The sequence below is a fragment of the Rana temporaria genome, chromosome 9 (genome assembly GCF_905171775.1).
Source record: "Rana temporaria chromosome 9, aRanTem1.1, whole genome shotgun sequence".
NCBI lineage: Eukaryota > Metazoa > Chordata > Amphibia > Anura > Ranidae > Rana > Rana temporaria.
In genome coordinates, this window is record NC_053497.1 from 89,990,453 (window position 1) to 90,008,397 (window position 17,945).

Below are 17,945 nucleotides of genomic sequence, written 5' to 3' on the forward strand. Positions count from 1 at the left end.
AACTAACCTGCAGGCACATTATATGATTGATTTTTATCTATTTGTAATCATTTTTAAAAGGAATCAGTTAACTTGTATGTCTCTATACCCTGTAAACAGTCATTTCAGAAAAAAAAAATGTTTCCTTTAGTGACCCTTTCATCTTGCGTGAACACAGCGTCAAATTATTTACTACTACTGTGCTAGGTGAACTCTAAGTCTTTAAAATTACCCCACTGTGATTATAATTTTAACTATATGTGTAGATGTGGCCTTCTTATGGTTTCTAGTGCCTTCCACATTGGATAGATTATTGGGTACTGCCACCATGATGGTGCTGCTAGAAACAAGAATATCATCTTAAGCCTCGTACACACGACCGATTTTCCCGGCAGGAAAACTGCCAGAAGAGCTTTTGGCCGGGAAAACCGGATGTGTTTATGCTTCCTCGCAGTTTTCCCGACAGGAAAACAGCCAGGAATCCCGTTGGGAAAATAGAGAACCGCCAGATCTACTACTTTCCTATGGGAAACACTGCGAGTCAGTGCCGATGGAGCATACACATGGCCGGGATTCCTGGCCAAAGCTCCATGGCAGTTTCCCTGCCGGGTTCTCGGCTTTCCCCTCGGTTTTCTCGGCTGACTTTTTACTGCCGAGAAAACTGAGCGTGTGTACAGGGCTTTAGAAACAGGCCCAAGCTTGTACAATTAGGAGCCTGTCTGGGTTCTTAAACATGGTTTACAGTGAATACAGTTTATATTAATGATATCTATTTATGAACAAAAATGTACAAAAGATACTTAAGAAATATATTAAAAGCCATTATTAAACTCTATACCATTCACATCAATAGAGATTAAAGTGACATTAAACCCTCCGTTTTTAAGCACTTTCGGCAGCTGATTTAATCATTTACTGAGTATGTAACTTCTTTAGCTTTTAATCTTTGTCTATGTTTCAGTTTAAACTGGTGCTAAGATCAGTGGTCCAGATTTCCTGTTTTGGGTGGTTCTTTTCTCTTGCAGTCATCCTTGGATACAGAACTGTGTCTCTTTACACTGTATACATTAATAGAAACACACTCTAACCTAGGATGGCAAGGCACGCCCCTGCTCTTTCTTTCTCCAAACCAACAGACTGGGTGGAGACTGCACTGTATAATTCTTTCCTGTGAACACCAGAATTTCAGGGAAGCAGTAGCCACAGACCAGGAGCCAGCAGTGCTGGAAATTGTCAACTGAATGTGTCGGGGTAAGAATTAAAACAAAATAGTTTGCTAGGTAATTTTTATTTTATTGTGCTCAGTGTGTTAAGCTAAAAACAATGCTGAGGGGTTAATACTACTTTAATCTGAGTATAAACTCTTTTATTTTGTACCTTTTGGTCCTGGCGTTCCATCAAACCCTGCTCGTCCTGGAGCCCCTGGCATCCCTGGAAAGCCAGAATCTCCCTTTGGTCCTTGTGATCCCTTAAATCCAGAAGTTCCTGGGGGGCCCTGAGGACCCGGCAACCCAAATCCAGCATCACCCTTTTAGAGAAAAAAACAGGTACTAAGTGAATTTAATTGTTCACCATCATTCTTATGAAAACCTATAGTGTAATCAAACTTTCTTTGTGATGATTATACATACATGTATTCTAAATGGACTATGCATTTCAGATGAACTATTTGTGAAGGTTTAACTTAGGAAAAAAAGATTGAAACTAGCTGCCTTAGAAAACCACCCTACAAACCAATGCTTTATGTGCAGTGACATGTGCAGCCTAATATGCAAACAGAATTTTCAAGGTTACATCTGTGAAAGCCAGCATTACATATGCTGGTAGAGGTATGCGTTTCTTAAAAGGTATGTAAACCCTAAAAATTAACTTCACCTATTTGGTCCTGTGCTCTCTACCCGTGAGACAATCTATCTCTGAGAAGCTATTTCTGAGGACACCAAAGCCCCTACCCTCCATATTATGGAGAAAGGAAACAAAAAAAGATACACTGAGTAATTGTTGTCACTCTAGGACATAAATGTGTTATTGGCAAAATCATCAGTTGAAAAAGCCTGAAAAAAGAGGACTAATGATGCTACAACATCCAAGGACTGGTGAGCTGCAATTAAATTATATTTGTGTTCTTGGGTTTAAAGTGTATACTATAATTCAAAACAAGAAATTGCCTTTTGATTCCCACAATTTGACAGTTATGTCGGAGTTAATGTTTACATACAATTTCAAAGTACCATATTATTGCATGTACAGTGGTACATCAAAATGTGATGTGGCTGTCTTATAAATGAACTCTACTTGTAGCAAGATGTTAGACTACATAGCACGATCTGCTAGAGTGTGAAGTAACCCATTACATAGGATTTTTAACAGTATCTGTTTACCTTTTGCCCTGGGAAGCCTGGCTGACCTGGTGTTCCATCTGATCCAGATCTCCCTGATGTTCCAGGTGGGCCTGGTGGCCCAGGGGATCCAGGAAAACCTAAGCAACAAGAAATATGCATGATTCACATTTTCGCAAAAAAATAATTTTATATTAAAACGAGTATCTTTTTTTAATATAAACAAAAAAGAGGGCTTAATGATGAACATAATCACCCTACAGTCTTAATATATTTGTTACCTTTTGGCCCTGCTGGCCCTGGAAGACCAATGCCTGATACTCCAGAGTCTCCCTTCATTCCTGTAAGGCCTGGAAGACCAGGTTGTCCAGGTTGACCAGGTTCACCTAAGAACAGACAGCTGTTATTAAAAGAGAAGTGTGGGATTTAAATAAAAAAACAAACATTCATAGTCACCTAGGTGGAAGCTGCATTGGTCTGATTCTGCATCTGTCCCCTGCCACCTCTAAACTGAGAACTGAGCAATCAAAAACTGCTGATCACTCAGTTTTCAGTGAGCAGAGAGTTGGTGACTGATGGTCTTATCTGCATCTCCAGTGCTCACTGGAGTGCTGGTCTGTGGAGAGGATAGAAGCTAAATCAGTCCCTCAGGAGCACCCAGAGTGGCAAGGTCAGCTGACGTTAATGCATTTCGACATTAATGTTGGGATCCCTTTCCGAGTCTGGACTGGATGGGTGACATTAGCCAACAGCGGAATTTAAATGACTGTCGGTTGAATACGGGTCAAATGAGTGCAGAACTAAATGCACTCCTGTGACCAACAGAAGTAGGGACAAAAGAGTTTGGCCCTACTTCTGCTTTAAATATAAAGGAAATTGTAAATATTGTTAATTATTCTGTGTCTAGAATAGAAATGATTTATACCAAGGTTGCCCCAGACAATTGCATTACCAATTTAATAGACTATTACAGCCTTACACAGCATTATTAGTATACATTCAACATGTGTTCATGTGCACACAATCAGATGAGTGATCACTCAATAAACATGGAGAGATAAAATTGAGCAGTGTTCAGAAGAGTATTTACAAGACTCTTTGTAGCCAAGAAAACACACAGTTATTATTTCTCAAAGCAAATTACTAACTAAAGGGGCGTGCAGTCCAATAGGTGCTGTTTCATACCTGGTGCTCCTGAAGGACCTGCGTTCCCAGAAGAACCTTTGGGCCCTTGTGCTCCTTTCTCTGTTACAGTCTGACCAGGCGGTCCTTTAACACCTAGTAATATAATAAAAATAATAATTATTAAAATAATTCAAGTAGTTCTAGATACTGGTCTAGCATTTTTTAAACAGCTCAAAAGATGTATGTTCAATTTCTCTACCCCAAGATCCAAAGGAAACAATATTGAGCATTTTATCTGAGGACCTTGTTCCATCTTCCCCCAAGTTAAAGTTGACCTATTTATTTTTCCATGCTCTTAAACGTATAACCATGCTTGATCTCATAGACTAGAAGTAGTTATTCTCGCTAATTCCCCCCCCCCCCCCCCCCCCCACACACACATATGTTTAATGGTAAAATGCTGTTGACGCTATATTTCAGAGAAAAAGATTGACATACCAGCATAGGGGCTGCCCTAAAAAAATCCAAAAAGTGTGGTCTACTTAGCTATCATCCTCCCTATCGGGGTCCTTTCTACCTCTTCTTTGTAACTCGGTACTTGACTTGCAATTCCTATTACTATTTCTGCCTATACAGGCAATGGAAGGCAATTCATATTGTTTGCTCATACTTGTCTGCTCTCTTGCCCTCTAGGGGTTAAACTGTGTTATTGTTCAAAATTTATAGATAAAGCGGGTAAAATAAGTATTGAACATGTCACCATTTTTCTAGATAAATATATTTATAAATGTGCTATTGACATAAAATTTTCACCACGTCGGTAACAACCCATGCAATCCATCCATCCATACAAATAAACCAAAACAAATAAGTTCAGAAATTAAGTTATGTGTAATAAAATGGAATGACACAGGTAAATCTATCAGAAAGCAATCCTGCCCCTTTTCAATGCAAATTAATATCAGCTGGTTCAGTATTAAACTGATGGGCTATAAAAAGGTGTCTCATTACCAAGGTGTCACACAAGAAACATCTCATGATGGGTAAAAGCAAAGTGCTCTCTCAAGACCTTTGCAACCTTATTGTTGCAAAACATACTGATGGCATTGGTTACAGAAGGATTTCTAAACTTCTGAATGTTTCAGTTAGCACTGTTGGCGCCATAAAGTGGAAAGAACATAATTTCACCATAAACCGGCAACAACCAGTGCTCCTCGCAAGATTTCTGACAGAGGAGTGAAAAGAATTATCAGAAGAGTTGTCCAAGAGCCAAGAACCACTTGTGGAGAGCTTTAGAAAGATCTGGAATTAACAGGTACAATTGTTTCAAAGAAAACAATAAGTAACGCACTCAACCGTCATGGCCTGTATGCACGCTCACCACGCAGGACTCAATTGCTGAAGAAAAAGCATGTTGAACCTCGTTTAAAGTTTGCTGCACAACATTTAGACAAGCCTGTGAAATACTGGGAAAATATAGTCTGGTCAGATGAGACCAAAATTGAACTCTTTGGATGTCATAATACACACCATGTTTGGAGGTTAAATGGCACTGCACATCACCCCAAAAACATACCAACAGTGAAGTTTGGAGGTGGGAACATCATGGTGTGGGGCTGTTTTCAGCATACGGTACTGGCAAACTTCATAATGTTGAAGGAAGGATGAATGTAAAAATGTACCAAGACATTCTTGATAAAATCTGCTGCCATCTACCAAGAGGATGAGGAAGACGAGGGTGGGCATTTCAGCACAACAATGATCCCAAACACAAAGCCAAGGAAACTTTCAATTGGTTTCAAACAAAGAAAATAAAGCTGCTAGAATGGCCCAGACAATCACCTGACTTGAATCCAATAGAAAAAATTATGGAAAGAACTAAAGATCAGAGTTCTTTTTTTTTTTAACAGAAAATGAGAAATAGAAAGGTACAAAGATCAGAGTTCTTAGACAAGGCCCACAGAACCTTCAAGTTGTGAAGACTGTGTGGAAGAATGGGCCAAAATCACACCTAAGCAATGCAGGAAACATCTTGAAGATATCATTACTAACAAAGTATTTCGTACAAAGTATTAAATAAAATGGTGATGTGTTCAATACTTATTTTACCTGGTGTATGTTGGTGATATTGGTGCTTTTACTACAAAAAAAATGTGACACCGTGCTACCTGGGTGTATTAAACTGCATGTGCACTTAGCTGTTATTGATAAGGTACTTTTATTTTTGTTTTTATTAGATATTTTGCATAATCTGAATGATTTTTTTAATAAAAACTACCTGATTAAAAAAGTGGTATTAAAGCAAAAAGTTTGACTTTTCCATACATGGATGGATCGCAACTCCCTTAGTCTAAATGCTAAAAAGACAGAAATTCTCATCTCTGGACGTATTGATCCAGCTGTCTTTTTGGGAAACTGGCCTACGAGCCTTGGGCCGTGTCCGGTTCCAGTGAATCAAGTCCGCGTCCTGGGGACAATTTTTGACTGTAATCTGAATTGGATACCCCAAGTCAATCAATGTATCCACAATGCACTGTATTACATCAGGTGTTTGAGAAAGGTCAAAAATTTGTTTTCTCAGTACCACCGGAAAGTCTTGGTTCAATCTCTTGTCAACTCCCGGATTGACTTCAACAATATTGTGTATTTGGGTATGCCTCTAAAGTGGCTGAGGAAAATCCAGCTCGTCCAGAACCAGGCCGCTAGACTAATCTCCGGCTTAAATAGGCGGGAGCATATTACCCCTACCCTGCGATCACTGCACTGGCTCACTGTGGTAGATCGCATTGAGTTTAAGGCTCTCTGTCTCGCCTATCGCGCTTATCATGGGACGGGCCCACAATACCTGAATTCCTTGATAACGCGATACACCCCTGCACGAGGACTTAGATCACTTACAGCTGGTCTCGTCACTTGTCCATCTGCTCGCCTGCTTACCTTCGGGGGTAGACGCTTTTCTGTGAGAGCAACGGCCCTATGGAATAGTCTCCCTGTTTCTATCCGGTCTCTCCCCTCCATTATGGCCTTTCGTAAAAGGATAAAAACTTGTTTTTTTGAGGGAAAAGCAGGCTGAGTCACGTTAGTTTTCCCTGTTGTTCCTTGGTAGTTTGCTTTTTTGTGCTCTCCTTTTTTCTTTTCCTTCTATTTTCTTTCCCTGACTTGATTTATCTATTTACAGGTATGTCTTCTGCGCTTAGACGCTTCCCTGACGGGTCAGTATTTGGCGCATTACAAATCCAATAAATCAATCAATCAATCAAAGCCTCGTACACACGATTGCATATCTGATGGAATCTAGTCCGATGAATTTTTTCATCGGATATCCGATGATGCTGACTTTCATCAGTCTTGCCTACACACCATCAGTCAAAAATCCGACCGTGCCAAAAGGCGGTGACGTAAAACACAACGACGTGCTGAAAAAAATTAAAGCGGTCCTCCACCCTAAAGTGGAGTCCCGCTGATCGGAACCCTCCCCCCCTCCGGTGTCACATTTGACACCTTTCAGGGGGGAGGGGGGTGCAGACACCTGTCTAAAGACAGGTATTTGCACCCACTTCCGGCCACACGATACGGGCGAAAGACGGGCATTCCGTCACATCCCGTCTGTCGCCCGTTGTGTGCTGGGAACACTCGGCTCCCAGCACACAGCGTGTGAGCCAATCGGCGGGCGCAGCGCGGCTCGCGCATGCGCCGTAGGGAACCGGGCAGTGAAGCCGCAGCGCTTCACTTCCTGGTTCCCTGAGCGTGGATGGCGGGGGGAGCAGCAGAGTGACGAGCGATCGCTCGTGCTCTGCTGCGATCGGCGCTGGACTCCAGGACAGGTAAGTGTCCTAATATTAAAAGTCAGCAGCTGCAGTATTTGTAGCTGCTGACTTTTAATATTTTGTTCCCATGGCACATCCGCTTTAAGTCAATGCTTCTGAGCATGCGTCGACTTGATTCTGAGCATGCGTGGATTTTTGACCGATGGACTTCCACATAGACGATCGTTTTTTTATCCATAGGAAAAATGTAAAACATGGTCTATTTTTTTTCACCGATGGAAAACAAACCGATGGGGCCCACACACGATCGGTTTGTCTGATGAAAACGGTCCATCGGTCTATTTTCATCTGACAAACCGATCGTGTGTACAGGGCTTAAGACTAAAAAAGTCTTAAGGCTATTTTGTATAATTTTCTTATTTGTAATCGCGACCTGGCTGTTCAAGCATACAAAGCACTTGAACCTGGAAGGAAGATCGGGCAAAGGTAAATGTGTCTGCAGCAGTGACAGCACGCCATTGGAGAGCTCTTTTTGTAAGGCAAGTCTGCAGGGAGATGTTTAAAAGAGTATTAAACCCAAAACCAAAAATGTTATATATTGCAGCTTGCCAATGATTAGATGTGGTGGCAGCATTACTTTTCTTTTTTTCCCTCTGGCCAATAACACACCTCTTGTATTAGAGTGCCCCAACTCTGTATGAATGAGCACAGGGGGAATTTCCCCCAGACAGCAGCATTATCAGTCTGGGGGAAATAAATGTACTAGCAGATTTAAATATAATAACAACTTGAAGCCAAACTTCAGCTTACACTCTATAATCAGTTACAGCAGTGTTTTATTATTTTGGGGATAAAGGTTTTACATGAATAAAGCGGATCATTGTAAAAACCCTGTCAGTCGTAAATGGCTTGTCTCATCCCAGTAAACTGATACATCACCAGATGAAAATAGAAGAAAGAAATCCTAAACAGAAAGCTAATACAACCATCACATCTCAATTGGTAAGCTGCAAAATAATAAATGTGTGCATTTGGGTTTAATACTGCTTTAATTTTTAATGCTGTGAGGAAGAAAGGGGGGCAGGGTCAAGTCACGCTGTGCGTGTCTATGGATCGCGGCTCATAGACACATAGGGGCAGATCCACAGAGCAAGTACACTGGCGTATCTACTGATACGCCGGCGTACTTTCAAATTACCCGCGTCGTATCTTTAGTTTGAATCCTCAAACCAAATAAGATGGCTTCTGGGTTCGATCCGACAGGCGTACGGCTTCGTACGCCTTCGGATCGTAGGCGCAATACTTTGGCGCCCGCTGGGTGGAGTTTGCGTCGTTTTCCGCGTTGGGTATGCAAATTAGCGTTTTACGATGATCCACGAACGTACACGTGGCCGTCGCATTTTCTAACGTCGTCTGTAGTCGGCTTTTTCAGTTAAAGCTGGTATTTTGCGGCGTATAGATAGAATTGCCATGTTAAGTATGGCCGTCGTTCCCGCGTCGAAATTTGAATTTTTTTTTTGCGTAAGTCGTCCGTGAATAGGGATGGACGTAACTCACGTCTATGTTAAAAAAATGACGTCCTAGCGACGTCATTTAGCGCAATGCACGGTGGGAAATTTTGCGACGATGCATGCGCATATCATTTGGCGCGGGGACGCGCTTCATTTAAATTAAACCCGCCCAATTTGAAATCCGCCGCCAGAAATACACTACGCCACCGTAACTTACGGCGCGAACTCGCTGAGGATTTGAATATACGCCAGGTAAGGTACGCTGCGCCGATCTAAATGTATGTGGATCTGGCCCATACAGTTCAGGAGCGAGCACGCACGTGTGCTCCCATAGCAAACAGCTTGCTATGGGGGCTCTCACAGAAGAGGAGAAACCAAGACTGCCGGCAGGGGACTCCAGAAGAGTAGGTTCGGGACTGCTCTGTGCAATGTCACTGCACAGAGCAGGTGAGTATAACATGTTTATTATTTTAATAAAAAAAAAATGCCTTTAGTAATACTTTACCTGGGATGATTCCTGAACTTAGATGATGTAGTACTTCTACTGAGAATAGTAGACAAATGTATTGCCAAGAAGACTACTGTGATCACTGTCAAGAGGTAATAAATTCCTACACATGTTACATTTTTGCTGACCATACGTGGCTCAAATTTTGGCCAATTCCTGCTGAATCGGCAGAAGTGGGAACTGCACTCTGCTCTTAAGCAGTTGCCCTGTGGAGGATTGTCTTTAGCAGTTGCCCTATGAAGCATCTTTCCATACACTCTGCACTAACTGAACGCTTTGAGCTAAAAGATGATTTCTGGTTGTTACTGGATACGGTACCTCACTGTTCTTTGCACTAAACTGCTTTATCAGTTTCAGTACTTTCCAATCCAATTACCTGGAGCTCCGGGGGCTCCTGGACGACCGGATACTCCCTGCACTCCTTTCTCACCACTGGGACCAGCAGGACCAAAGCCAGGAGGACCTAAAGTACCTCTATCACCTGGAATCCCAGGAAGTCCAGGATCACCAGATGGGCCACGTTCACCTTTGAAAGCAAGGCCACCCTAAAAGCAAAAAGTACATTATATATTCATATTAATTATACAACACAAAGGGCATTTTATATATCAGTGTTTGGAATAAGAAATTTCTGTTTCCATTAAGATTAAAAAATCATTCTCTTATTTTCTAAAGCAGTTTAGAAAACTGAAAACATTGGATTAAATAAAACGATTGGCTATTCAATGTGAATTTGATAAACCATTCAAATGAACAACTGGTGACACTAACTAGCTCTTCTACGGGTCATAAGTCCAGTTTTAATGCTATCGACATCATTAGAAAATTGAAAACATGAAAAAAAAATGTGTGATATAAAACAGCCTAGTTATCGCTGAAATCCAATGCAAATCTTCAGGTATACAATAAACAGGCATACCCCACTTTTAAGTACACAATGGGGTTTATTTACTAAAGCTGGAAAGTGCAAAATCAGGCTCACTTCTGCATAGAAACCAATGAGCTTCTAACCCCAGCTTGTTAAATTAAGCTTTGGTAATAAAACCTGGAAGCTCATTGGTTTTTATGCAGAAGTGAGCCTGATTTTGCGCTTTTTAGCTTTAGTAAATAAACCCCACTGTGTACTTAAAAGTGGGGTATGCCTGTAAACACGCCACACCACTTTAAATAGTAAATAGATGACTAATGGCAAAATGAAGGCACAGTTCTCCAAAGTCAGAGCAAGACCTAAAGTTAAGACCTAATTGCTATGACTGGCAGAACTTTGACTGCACAGAATAAAGTCTATATACAGTGGAAGAGAAAGTATCATTTATTTACGTATATATGAGTGCTCCTACATGGGAGCTATAAGACTAGGCGCTGCCACTCTTTACGTTTCTCATTTTGTGAGCATTCTGATATCTGTCCATTCACGACCCTAATGGTCGTGATAAGCCAAGATCCAGTGGACCAGATTCATTTAACCAAGAGGTGTCAGTGTCATGCATGTTTGGTCTCCGTAACTGGGGATCCAATTGATCTGCTAAGAGGTTTTTAGCGTGGTGGAGGACATGTGTTTGTTTTGGAATTTCCAGGACTTTCCACGCTGTTGGTGGCTTTGGAGTGTACCATCACATGATAGAGGAAATTTACTATTTTTTCACCTCTTTTTTCTGAACACATTTTGTGACACATTTATCTGTTGCATATGGATTTTTTTATTTGTATTATTATTATTTATTCATACAGTTGAATGGATTGACATTTTTCATGTATTTTTTATATATATTTATTATCATTTGCACTATATTGAATTAATATTTCTGGCAGGAAGCGCACAATATTTTGTATATATGTTTGAAAATCATTCCAGGTATTTGGATGGTATATGGGTGCAGCTCTTGTTTATTCTATAACACTTTAGCGCAAAATAATATTTTATGTTTTTTCCATCCTTTACTATTGTAAGGATGTTTACTATGAGTAAAGAATCAGTTAGCACTGTTGGGGCTGTGTAGTAAACATCCAATGCCCTGGCAGAAAAATCAACACCACCATTGCTGACCAATCTTTTATTATTGTGAGTGAACAGTCAGTGCTGGTGGATCTGTGTGAGCTACCTGCTGATGCAATGTATGTTTATTAACAGCCAGCAGATAAATCACACTGTGTGATAGATCTTTTAACTGCTAGTAAACATTTACTACACTGGCAGATAGTTCACACAGTCTCGCCAGCACTGAGTAATCTTTTCCTAGTGTCTTGTGTTAGGAATAGGGCTGACCCCTCCCCTATGTTGTGCTGAATGACTGCACTCATCCCCAGCGTGCACCTGCTGTGGGAGACAAGTGCTGTCAATCATGCCTCATTACATATGGTCTCCTTTATACTGTGTGGTTGAAAAGCGGTGGGGGGGCACTGTCAACCATGAGGTCCCAACTATGAAACCTAGAAAGAAAAAAGGTGCTCTATATACATTGTACCCCAGGGGACAGCAACAAAAAAAGTAAGATTTCTTTAATTCTTTTAATCCCATCTATTTAAACAGGGTTCTTTCTGAGGTTGCTAGGGGTTCCTTGAGCAGTGAGCGATTTCTACTTATCAGATACTGTAAATTCCCACTAATACCAATAATTATTCCATCTCTTGGTAGGAGGGTATTTTTACTGATTGCAAACGTTATGGGAATCTTTCCACTATTAGCATAATAGAGGGCCTTCTCCCACTGACCACCAATATAAGGAGGACTTCCCCCACTGACCACCAAATGTAAGAGGGCAATACAGTCACTACCAATGTAGGACAGCACTAAACTGGCCAGAAGTATAAATGAGCACTTCACCTCACCGTTTTAAATAAGTTAGGCGGCCTGGGGGGACATTTCTACCCTGCCCCCTGGCCCAGCCCGCCCCTGCGCTCCTGTATTCCTTGTTCTATGGCTTTGTTCTGGGTTTCCCTGAGCCTCTGTGTCTCCATCCTTCAGGTACTGTCAGCTTTTCAATCCAAGTCTCTGTATGACCATCAACAGACTGCTGTGTCAGCAGATTTCATGGCCGCTGTCTGCTGACATATTTATTTTTTATGCAGGTTGAGGTTGACCTCAGCGGCCGCCGATTGGCTGTGTTGCTCACACGCTGCATCCGAGAGTTGTAGTCCGGACCATGCTCAAGTTCCTGATGGTGATGGGTGGAGAGAACTGAGCAGCGGCGTGCAGCAGCTGGAAACTACAACTCCCGGAGATAGAGTCTTCAGAGGCAGGAAGAGGCGAGGCGTGACTCCCTGACTTGGGCTGGGCGCTGGATGGCTGCAAGCAGGGGCGGTTCAAGGGGTTGGAGGGGGCACCAGGTTGTGAGCAGGAAAATCTGCCCATAAAGTCTAGTTCTATGCCCCTGTTGCCAGCTCAAAACAAAGCTGACCTCCAAAATAAATAAAGAATAGGTACATCAGTATTTTGTGGGCTTGCAACTGTAGGCAAAATAAGGCAAATTGATGAAAATGGTAAATGTAGTACTAGAACACTGAGGCTTCAATTATGGCCCCACTATTGCCTTTAAATAAATACCACGTTGCCAACAAGTCTAATAGGAGATTTTCTAACCCTTTTTAAAAAAAAGAAAATACAAAGAGTGACACATTTTCAGAATATCATGAAGAAGTAATTACTCTCCAAGACAATGGGCATAACACATTAACACATGACAAATTCACTGAATCATAAATTACTTGGAAAAAAATAATAATAACATACAGGTTCTCCTTTAGGACCTGTAAATCCTGGGATTCCATCTCTTCCGGGGTTGCCATCTAGACCTGGACTGCCTGCTGGACCTGGGAATCCTGGGTCACCCTTTTCCCCTTTAAATCCAGTCTGTGAAATAACTTCACCAGGGTCTCCTTTGGAACCAGGCCGTCCAGGGCTTCCAGGAACACCATTAAATCCCTGTGCAAACAAAAAAGTAATTTTTTTACTTCCTAGCTCAATGCTTAGAGCTCAATCTTATATGTGAAAATGTGAAAGGTAGAGTATGTCTTTAACTTCTTTATTCAATATTTACCCTATTAATGTTTTTTTACTTCAATTTAATTTTAGGTTCAGTGGTTCATTTGCAAGCATCCACAGATATTTTTTATACAGGAAAGGCAGGGTGCATCTTTCAAAGATCCGTTTTCAAACTTTGCATTAAAGTAGAACTTCCCTGAAGAAATAAACCAATGAGAGCATACTATGAAGGAGATTTGCTAAAACTGCTGCATACTGAAAATTGTGAAGCTGTGCATAGTAATCAACCATCTTCCAGGTTTTATTGTCAAAGCTTAATTGAGCAAGATGAAGTTAGAAGCTGATTAGTTACTTTGCACAGCTGCACCAGATTCTGTGCGCACCAGTTTTAGTAAATCTCCCCCTTTGTAGCTTTTGAAATAAAACAATCTGACCTGCGTGTTTGCAATCATCTTTAGAGTGCATGTGCAGCTCAGTGTGCTTTATCAGTATGCCTCAAAAGCGGAATAAATGAACCTCCATAGATATGCGTGGGAGTTAAGTAATTCTGGCCCAGCCACTTATGATGGCCAAATATCCAGAACTACTTATTTACAGGTAGGGATGAGCCATACAAAGGATAAGGTGGAAGGAAAATGTGGTACAATAATTTACAAACCACAAAATGAATACAATGTTGGCAGCCGCTGTCTTCATTTAAAATACAGCTAAAGTCAAAACTTTTTTTTCTTTACATAGAGAAGAGAACTGTTGGAATCCCTGCCAGTTTGTGCCCCATTGGGGTGATTTTCCTTCATTGCCTTACCTGTGAGGTAAATATTTTCTTAGACAGCTTCCACCGTGTCACCAGAACAGGGGCCCCCATTGGAGGACTTCCTCTCTATTATTGTTCCCGATTCACGGACGACTTACGCAAAAAAAAAAAAATTCAAATTTCGACGCGGGAACGACGGCCATACTTAACATGGCAAGTCTATCTATACGCCGCAAAATACCAGCTTTAACTATACGCCGGAAAAAGCCGACTAGAGACGACGTAAGAGAATGCGACGGCCGCGCGTACGTTCGTGGATTGTCGGAAAAAGCGAATTTGCATACCCGACGCGGAAAACGTCGCAAACTCCACCCAGCGGACGCCGAAGTATTGCATCTACGATCCGAAGGTGTACGAAGTTGTACGCCTGTCGGATCAAACCCAGATGCCGTCGTATCTTGGTTTGAGGATTCAAACTAAAGATACGACACGGTAAATTTGAAAGTACGCCGGCGTATCAGTAGATACGCCGGCGTACTCTCACTGTGGATCTGGCCCGGAGTCTCTAAGATATGGAAGCTGAGGCCAAAAATAAATATAAAGACTAGGTATGTATATCAGCATTTTGCAAGCTTGCAACTGTATCAATGGAGTACTAGAACACAGAGGCTTCAGTTATGGCCCCACTATTGCCTATAGTGCACTAAGTAGATTCTGCATTTGTTTTCCAAAATCATACTCAGTGGTGGAATTACTGGTACAAACACTGGTACAATTTACACTAAAATATATATCAAGCTAAATGTTTTCTTTTAGATTATAAAGGATTAAGCCACTTGTTTTTCTTTTCTGAGTTTTTCCCTCAATTTTCTTTGTGCTGACAAAAATTTACCAATCAGGAAGTGAGGTGAACTCTCCAACACGTGTGTGTATATATAGATATCTATATATATATATATATATATATACAGTACAGACCAAAAGTTTGGACACACCTTCTCATTCAAAGAGTTTTCTTTATTTTCATGACTATGAAAATTGTAGATTCACACTGAAGGCATCAAAACTATGAATTAACACATGTGGAATTATACATAACAAAAAAGTGTGAAACAACTGAAAATATATTTTATATTCTAGGTTCTTCAAAGTAGCCACCTTTTGCAGCAGACACATCTCTAGAACTGTTAAGAGGAGACTGTGTGAATCAGGCCTTCATGGTAGAATATCTGCTGGGAAAACACTGCTAAAGAAAGGCAACAAGCAGAAGAGACTTGTTTGGGCTAAAGAACACAAGGAATGGACATTAGACCAGTGGAAATCTGTGCTTTGGTCTGATGAGTCCAAACTTGAGATCTTTGGTTCCAACCTCCGTGTCTTTGTGCGACGCAGAAAAGGTGAACGGATGGACTCTACGTGCCTGGTTCCCACCGTGAAGCATGGAGGAGGAGGTGTGGGGGTGCTTTGCTGGTGACACTGTTGGGGATTTATTCAAAATTGAAGGCATACTGAACCAGCATGGCTACCACAGCATCTTGCAGCGGCATGTTATTCCATCCAGTTTGCGTTTAGTTGGACCATCATTTATTTTTCAACAGGACAATGACTCCAAACACACCTCCAGGCTGTGTAAGGGCTATTTGACTAAGAAGGAGAGTGATGGGGTGCTGCGCCAGGTGACTACCTCTTGAGAATGCCAAGAGTGTGCAAAGCAGTAATCAAAGCAAAAGGTGGCTACTTTGAAGAATATGAAATATATTTTCAGTTGTTTCACACTTTTTTGTTATGTATAATTCCACATGTTTTAATTCATAGTTTTGATGCCTTCAGTGTGAATCTACAATTTTCATAGTCATGAAAATAAAGAAAACTCTTTGAATGAGAAGGTGTGTCCAAACTTTTGGTCTGTACTGTATATTTATATATATATATATATATATATATATATATATATATATATATATATATATATATATATATATATATATATATATATATATATATATATATATATACATACACATTAGAGCAGGAGTAATGTTAGATTTTTATTTCTTCCCTTGTGCCTGTTGAATATTTTCTCACACCTCCTTTCTGGTAAAATCATTGTCAACAATACAGAAAGTGAGGGAAAGTCTCTCTAAAAAGATTTAAAAACAACGTTTCTACAAACACAGAATAAGATTTAGAGGCAAACTAAACTGAATGGTATACTTATACAATATATTCATAAATGAAAGTCTTACAAATGTAGCACTTATTTCAATATTAGCAGTGGTATAATTGTTTGGATCTAACAGAAGTTTCAGAGAATTGTCAAATTACACTTTAGTTTGTTTATTTACTTCTACAGTGCAAAAAGTAATACTTACAGGTGGCCCTGGAGGACCTGTCAAACCAGGAAGGCCAGAATCACCTTTTGACCCAGAAAAACCAGGCTGTCCTGTTGAGAAAATAATGACATGTAAAGTACATGTGAATATTGTGTAAGTTATAGCCATCAGTAACACTTCAAGACAGGAAGTAGAGCACACTGTAAGTATGCAATAGACAAATATGGCTGCCCTGAGGCAGATGTATAATTACAAAGTAAACAATGAAAAAACAAATTTTTAAAGAATGAAACAATTTTAAAGTTGCATTTACCTGGGTTTCCAGGTGAACCAGGAGGGCCAGGGTCTCCTGGTGGGCCGACAAGACCGTTTCCAATGCAGTTGTAGCATGTATCTCCCTTGTCACCTGCATATGTTGTACATGACACATATAAGTCAGTTATTGTAGTAACAAGCCTATTATAGTTATATGTTATACCTGCACAACCAATGTTTTACAAATTAATGATTGATATAGAGTGAACCCATCACACAAGTTTCCCAAAGAACTATGAGTTTCCTAAAGCCCCTTTCAAAGGACGGCTGTTCTTTTTTTTTTTTTTTAAACCACTTCAGACTCCACCAAAAACAAGAGACCTGCTCACAGTTTATTTGCTTATGACGTCTCTGCTACGGTTTCGCATCACTTGTGTTTTTTTTTTTCTTTTTTACTTTTCCTTTTCTTCCCTTTTAATTCCTTTTTTTTAATTGTTTTTATTTCCTACATATGTTATCAAAAAGTTCCAATCGTAATGACTCCAATACAATTCCAAAGTATAAAAATATAGTTTATGTGAACATATACAGACATTTAAGAGAAATCCCTGTTTTAACCCCCCCCCCCCCAACTCCTGATTTCAATTCTTACAACCGTACGTTATTATTCCTTCCTACTCTGACCCCTGTTTAGGTCTAGGCCCTTAGGTTTTCCGAATAACAGGTTTTCTTAAATTCCTTCCAATATTCCCATTTATCTTTATATCCTGTTTTTCCCTAATCCATACTATTCTTCAGTCCTTCCATAATATACGTCTCTTCTACTGAGTAGATCCACTCCCATACTGATGGACACTCCACCTCCTGCCATTTGGGATCAAACTTTTAGTCGCGTTTAACAAATGTGGTATCAGGGATTCTTTGTAGGGTTTTACCCGCTTCCACACTTCCATGAAAAAGTACTATCCATGGATCGTTTTTTATCTCCCTCTTGGTAATATCTTTTATCAATCCTAATATTTTCTTCACCAATTGTTTAACTTTTGGACAATTTCACCATAAGTGGGCCATTGTACCCGAAGTCTTACAACCTCGCCAACATTCCGCCTAATGTCCTTCTTTAAATTTGCTCAATTTATCTGGTGTTGCATACCAGCCCGCTATGCACTTATAATTCATTTATGCGGTCCTTCTGTCCATGGCTGAGGAGTGGGTCAGTCTTAAAAATGTTCCTATAGTGGTTTTATCCTTCTGTGTTCCTAACTCCCGTTCCCATTTTTTTATTAATGGGGGCATCCCTAGTTCGTCCACTGCCAATAATATTTTATAGAGCCTTGATATAATGCCTTTAGATTTATCCGTAATACATAACCTTTCCAATGATGTAAGCTG

At 40.5% G+C, this 17,945-nt stretch overlaps 1 protein-coding gene across 5 annotated transcripts in view; it reads right to left on the reverse strand.

The window, feature by feature from the left end:
- The window catches only part of COL4A5 (collagen type IV alpha 5 chain), a 203,281-nt gene that overhangs the window by 73,408 nt on the left and 111,928 nt on the right, over positions 1 to 17,945 (reverse strand). For all 5 annotated transcript variants that reach the window (XM_040323904.1, XM_040323901.1, XM_040323903.1 and 2 more), the window contains exons 22-29: positions 16,612 to 16,704; positions 16,338 to 16,408; positions 12,960 to 13,151; positions 9,606 to 9,774; positions 3,504 to 3,596; positions 2,600 to 2,704; positions 2,361 to 2,458; positions 1,357 to 1,507 (exon numbers count right to left, since the gene is read on the reverse strand). In XM_040323904.1, coding sequence (XP_040179838.1) covers positions 1,357 to 1,507; positions 2,361 to 2,458; positions 2,600 to 2,704; positions 3,504 to 3,596; positions 9,606 to 9,774; positions 12,960 to 13,151; positions 16,338 to 16,408; positions 16,612 to 16,704 — 972 coding nt within the window. The remainder of the gene's footprint in view (positions 1 to 1,356; positions 1,508 to 2,360; positions 2,459 to 2,599; positions 2,705 to 3,503; positions 3,597 to 9,605; positions 9,775 to 12,959; positions 13,152 to 16,337; positions 16,409 to 16,611; positions 16,705 to 17,945) is intronic.